Source organism: Protopterus annectens, chromosome 8.part1 (genome assembly GCF_019279795.1).
Source record: "Protopterus annectens isolate FY-2018-M chromosome 8.part1, PAN1.0, whole genome shotgun sequence".
NCBI classification, from domain to species: Eukaryota; Metazoa; Chordata; order Ceratodontiformes; family Protopteridae; genus Protopterus; species Protopterus annectens.
In genome coordinates, this window is record NC_056742.1 from 306,147,702 (window position 1) to 306,154,488 (window position 6,787).

General features: G+C 37.8%; 1 protein-coding gene across 1 annotated transcript in view; it reads right to left on the reverse strand.

The window, feature by feature from the left end:
* The window catches only part of MYLK3 (myosin light chain kinase 3), a 391,843-nt gene extending 386,286 nt beyond the window's left edge, over nucleotides 1-5,557 (reverse strand). Inside the window, exon 1 of the mRNA XM_044081894.1 lies at nucleotides 4,611-5,557. Within this exon, the coding sequence (XP_043937829.1) occupies nucleotides 4,611-5,168 (558 nt within the window). The 5' untranslated portion in view covers nucleotides 5,169-5,557. The remainder of the gene's footprint in view (nucleotides 1-4,610) is intronic.
* Nucleotides 5,558-6,787: the final 1,230 nt, after the last annotated feature.

Here is a 6,787-nt window from a genome sequence, read left to right on the forward strand (position 1 = left end):
TCACCTATAATCAACTATAGTATGATAACATTTCATACCATCAACAGATTAACAGTGGTATCCCAGTTTCTCTAATAATGCAACAGCTATGTTAAAAAACAGCATTTGAAAGGTGAGATGCAATGAACTGTGGCTCAGTAAAAACAGCCCTAAAACAACCTTATTTGCTGCAGTGAGTCTGCCCACTTAAAGAAATGCATTAAGAAAATTTGAATGAAATTACAGGTTTACTTTTCTCTCATTTTTCTCTGACAACTGACCTTCCATTTCTCTGAACTCAAAACATGCTTCTTTATTCTCCTGCTCCATTAGCTTTCTCATTAACAGCTATCAGTAGAGCCCAAATTCTCCATCCTTCCTCTCCTAACTGTGGAATTTAGGAGTTTTTCATTTGCAATTAAATAGGCCCTCAGTAATTTAATTGCACTATAGCACTAACTTTGACTATGTGGAAACACCTGAGTATGACTCTATTTAATTTATGTATCATGTAACAAGTTTATCAGACCTAGGTGCTTTAGAACTATTCCTCTTTGAACTATCTTTAGGCTTCAGTTGAAAATTGGCTTGGGAAAGTTAAGATATGCTGGTCATCAGTAGACAAATAAACAAATCAAACAGTTAAATACTGCAGAAAAATGCATACATCTTTATTTAAGTACACCTAAACATGCCTGCTTTAACATTTAGTATCGTGTTTTATTATAATTTGCATTACAGTTATTACATAATGGTATTACCTGAGCTCTTTTGAAAGGAACAACTGTTGGTCTTAGACATTCCTGAAAGTGTCAAAAATGGCTTCTTTGGAGACAGAATTTATCCAAAGTGAATATTACAGAATTCAAGCCATGAAATTACTCAAGTAATCTGTTTACCCCACTGTACTCTGCCCTTATCAGACCAGTCATAGAGTACAGTGCTTCATTTATGTACCTGACCAGGCATATGCAGCAACTATAGTGACCTCACCTCAGAGGTTCCTTTTCCTAAAAGGCAACGACAACAACAACATATACTGTTAAGTACATGCTGTAACCTAGTCAATAGGCATATTTCAGGCAATATATAGTTTAGAAATGGTATGGAAATATCAAGATATGTTACAGATAAAATATGGTCCAGCTGCAGTGAATAAAATGAGTAGAAGCAATGTAACAACAGATGAGTTGCAGATAAAACATTATATCCAGTTCTGGCAAACAATATGTTTATCGAGATGCACATGTGAATGGCATGAAGAATAAAAATAGCACAAAATTTTAGATGCATATGTTTTCTTCTTTAGGTCACCCTTCTCTTTTGCATGTAGCATTTTTATTCTTTATATTATGTTTTGTTTTATATCTAGTGCAATATGAAATACACAAGTATGGTCGTATTACATATTAAAAAGACTCCCCTCGTTGCAGCTAAACCTCTACTTCAGATAACATTTTATATATCTTGGAATGGTTTAACATGCAACAAGAACTGCACTCAGATTAAGAGTTATGGGAATAAATTTGTTTATTTCTTTATTTATTTATGTAACATTTGTTAACTGGGTAAGTGAACTAATTTGAGGACTCTTTTCAGCCACAGCCTAGGCCATGTTATCAAGGACCACAAACAGTTTATATAGGGTACATAGGAGAGTGAAAATATACACATGCTGTACATACAGAGTCATAAAATACTACAACAATCAACATAGCATCATACTTTGCAAAGAGAAAAGTGTGCTTACTTATGTTCATAGGTTTATACAAGGCTATCTATCACCAGGGTCTTTAGAAGCCTAGCCATGTTACCCAACCCAGTTTTGTTCCCGTGTCCCTTGGACGCCTATATGGTGAAGTACGTTAGTAAAGAGGTAGCTATGGATTATGTGGGAAAGTATGTTATTTTATGATTACTTTACTTAATGTTGACCTCTGCCCATCAAAGAGAAGGAAGCCAGACTGGGGGTGAATTTGTGATTTCCCATCCAATGATCAAGTTTTCTTTTGAATGGGGTCATGGATGAGATCTGCTTCACATAGATGAGGAGCTTATTCCATAGTGCAGATATGCATTGAGACACATATCAGTCTGTACAGCATGTTCTATAGAGCTGCATTGAGACACATACCAGTCTCTATAGCATGCTCTACAGGGATGCATTGAGACACATACCAGTCTCTACAGCATGTTTTATAGAGTTGCATTGAGACACATACCAGTCTCTACTAGCTTATTCCACAGTGCAGAGAAGCATTGAGACACATACCAGTCTCTACAAGCTTATTCCACAGCGCAGAGATGCATTGAGACACATACCTGTCTCTACAGCATGTTCTATTTATGTCTCAAAGTTCAGGTCCTTGGATCGAGTGTTTCTGATGCTGTTTCGTTTTGTGGATGTGTCAGAGATCCCTCAGAGCTGGATCTAAGGATGCCTTATATGCTAGGCATAGATCATCTTTTGATAACTTGCAGGAGACTAAATACAGAGAAAGGGGCCTTAATGTGATGTGTATAGGACAGAGTATTTATACCCTTGATTCTCCAAGGAGGAGCCTTTCAGGGCATTCCAACTATTCAAAGTGCCGAGTTAGGTACAAGACAAATTGTTCTCAATGATGGTTCTGATAATGGTTAAGTAGAGTGGTACTATAACTTTTCTGGACTGCATAAATTTAGTAACATATCTTTTTATTTCTACATTTATTTTTGCTTTATTTATTTACTTATTATTTAGTTTTTTTTTCACCAGATAAGTTTATCTAGGCTGAAGTACTCATTAAAAGGGAAACATGAGGTGAGTGTAAACTGTTGGTAATTTAGTCAGTGTACCAGGGACATTTCATAACTCTTTGATAAGTGCCATGGAATCTTTAACCCCACTTGGACTACTACTCTTTCAGGCAACCGTGACCTTTGTGTCATTACTCATCTGAAGAATGGCACATTAGAAGTGCATTATCCCCTCATACTGGACTACATAGTTAGCATTGGCAGGTGAATTCAAACATAAAGTGTGGGGATAGAACCTTCACCTTGCTGATATTCCCAGCAGCAACAAAAACAAACAAGATACAGTAATATTTTTCAGTGCAAATGAGAAAGGATACCAATAAGACTACATTCTACTTAATATGTCAGCAAACTCTGAGACATTAATGGGAAGTAGAAAATATATGCCTTCACCCATATAATCTGTTACCACATTTCATGATCTCTAGAATATTAATAATCATTATGATAATCATCTAATATGTAAATAATGCTAACGCTTCCTATTGTCAGGCTTTTTATATAATTTATGCTTGAGCACTATGACTTTATTATGTCTGTTGAATTTTTATTCTGACAAACTAATGTGTAGTTTTTCAGATTTTGTGCTTGAATGTTAATGACTTTATTATGTCTAGCTAGTTTTTCATTCTGTTAACCATATGTATCTGGAGCTTTAGTCCAGGGGCCTCAGCTGAAAATGGATGCCTCATGACCCATTCGGACTTTCCAAGTAAACAAATGCCAGAGATAGATAAATAAATAATCGTTTTGGAGTTATTAAATGGGTGTCTCTATTCACAACTGCATTACTTAAGCATTAACTAACAGTGAGTGCTTCATTTTGTCACTGTACAAAATCATAGTAGGATCATACATTGATTATAATTTAATTTTCTGTATTGACTACAAAACTAGAAAATCTTTAAAGCAAATGAACTAAAATATGTTAAACATTTGAAGGATTTGGAACACTGAATTCAAACTGCCTATGGTTTTCATTTTAGTGCGCCATCCCATATTTTATGCCCTGTTTTACCGAGATTTGATTTACATATAGTCAGGTCACTCTGGCTTTGGGCTTAGGAGTAATCACTCCGTTTTACTTTTCACTGCTGTGTTGTTTGCACTGCCGGGTCCCCGTTTTTTATAGTAAAATCTGTCCTTGAAGGATGTCAAGCTTGAACAGGACTTTGGGGCTTTCTACCGCTCCTGGGTGATCACCCAATGTCACAAATAGCAGGTTAGTACGTTACCCTAACCCTGCCAATCCACAAAGAGTCGTTGGTCCATAACTGCAAGAATTAAGAGCCATGTGGAATGTGGTTGCGATAATACTAAGTACCGAAATTTCTATTACTCAAACTATGTCTTATCCTGGAATCTGGTTATTGGAAAACTGATTTTAAACTAGATAAATACACCGATAAGTACAATTCGGACACCTCTTTGTTTTCACATTTGGTCTGTATAGACAGTCCTGATAGTATTTAGTTATTTCCTCACATGTAAATCTGTATAAGAGAAAATGCTGACCTTTGATACTCCAGGTTTAAAAAGTAAATGCCCATACTTCAAGAGAGTGATAAGTAGCAGGAGCAGCAATCGAGTTGCTCTGTTTGTGTCTGTGTAAATTGTGTGTTACAGTCAGTGTGCCCCCATACTTGAGTCTTAACTTCTACACAACGAACAATGCAAATCATCTGGTGGTCTGATTAACGAAAATAAATACTCAATACCGACCCCCACAATCAAACCTGACTTAATTAATCCAAATGTTTGTTCTTCACATGCTTAATACAGTTGTTTATAGAAACCTGAATGTCACAATACCAAACTACTATGGAACTGACCTCCGTTTCGTGGTCAATCAGGTTTCCTTTCTTCCAGGGCACAGCGCCTTTCAAGATGAACTCCACTACTTTAGAGTTTTTGAAAAGTTCTCCCACAAAGTGAACGACTGTCTCAAATGAAGACATATTTGTTTCTATTCCGTCTATTTTAGCCTTTTGTTTTGATGTATCCTGATGTACAATTTTAATCAATTTCAGAATTTCTGCACATACAGCTTTGATATCCAGGGACACCCCTTTGTCTTCCATGACAGGGGTCAGTCTTTTGCTGCTGCTGGGATACTGCAGCTCCTGCAATGTCTTTAGCTCTCCAATACCCTGTTCTATGTTATCAATGCCTCGGTGCATTGCGTCAACTTTCTTCAAGACTTCTCCCTGAAAGGTCACTAACCTGTCCACCTTCTCATTTAGAATGTCCAGTTGCCTGTCCACAGCGGATTGGCTCGGTGCCCCCATACTGGAAGGTCTGACCAGACCTGACGATCTAGATGTACAATTCACAGGACCACCTTCATACATTTTGGCGATGCAGGAGGTCACTGAAGCTGATCTACTCATTTTGGGGACTGCAGCTGGAAGGACCCTGCGACAGTTCCACGAGTCCGTGTCCCATAGGCTTATTTTTAAATCTTAAAGGCGTTAATCCTTTGGTTTGACAGGTGCATGGAGGAAAAGAATTTACCAAGTGCGGAGAACGTAGAGTCCTCAGTTTCTCCGACAGGTCAGTTAGGGTTTATGATCTGCCTGTCTTCTGTCACCACTGAAGCTTTTAAATCACTGACTTTCTTTTGGCACTGCCCTCGCTTATTTTTTGCCTCTTGACGTCACAAAAACGTTTAACATTTTTTCTTGAGAGGCTAGTGATGAGCAAGCATCTTTGGAATCGATTTCATGGCTTTTTTCACATTTAGGTATGGTGCGCGTCCTTGTGCTTTTTGTAAACATTGCTTATCCCGTGATCAAATCTGAGTCTAACTGTTGTGGTGGAGGCAGAAACTTGTGTCTCCTCATGCTGTGTTGTCACGTTTGTTTCCAGACTGTCCCGCAGTGCACATTTCCAGAAAAGCAACCTGGAAGCCACAGCTTCAGTCTGTCACAGTAATTGTGTCTGTCCAAAAGCCATTCTGCTGCCTAACACACGCTTAGCTTTGTTACACACGCATCCCGTCTGCTCCTTTTGTGGATAATGTCCAGCTATGTGTCTAAGGTGGACAGATCTGCAAGCTGGAAGAGCTCTATTGTTTGCATTCGGGCATTGGGCATTTACTCCAATTCTACAAGAGATTTGGGAAAGCATTATACTCTTCTGAGTATATTTTCAGGGCATCTCCATGAAAAGCCGTGACCTTGGGCTACCTTGGGGAAAACGACTTTAACTGGGCAATAGACCTCTGTCTTCTTAACATACCTCTCAAATGTCCCTGATTTTCCAGAATGTCCCTGATTTTACCTATTATTAATCCTTAATCCTATCCCTCGCGTTTTTTTTTTTCTGGTAAGTTACTGAGAATTACAGACAATATCATCAGACTTTAGAGTTTCATGGTGTTGTTCATAAAACGGGTGTTGACTCAAAATCTGTTGTATCTGTTAACTTTTTTAAAAAATAATTCGAGTAATAGTAAAACATTTCCTCATTTCTGGCTTTATTCCGAGTTCTTGAACAAAGAAGCCGAGAGGTCTGAATAACAATCGGCTTAGCAAGTGGTGACTCAACTGGAAAACTTCTTTTTAACTTCTACAGCAAGCAAAGGCTGAAAACCCTGTAAAGAAAGGAATAAATATCCAACAGTGTGGCGGGAAAATACCTCAATATGTGTCTAGGAGTAATTATTAAGTTTAAGAGGTCATAATTCTTTTTGCACATCTCACGAAGTATACACTTTTTGCAATTGTTATTCCAGATACTGCTATTATTTACATGATTTTACGTATTTTTAAGTGTGGGGGTTGAAAAGAATAAATTATTTTTTAATGTTAGCAACGCTGTTTCCGTTGAACTTCTCCGTTCCCCTTTTCAATGTTAGTTGTGTAAAATGGTTTATTTAACACATTGGAGAAGAGCAGGCAGGGCAGTAGCTTTTAACAGGGGAATAATATAGAACTCTGGATCTCAGTTACTTGGGGGTCCCGAATACCAAGTTTGACTTGATCACTAAACCTCTAGCGCTTTCTGG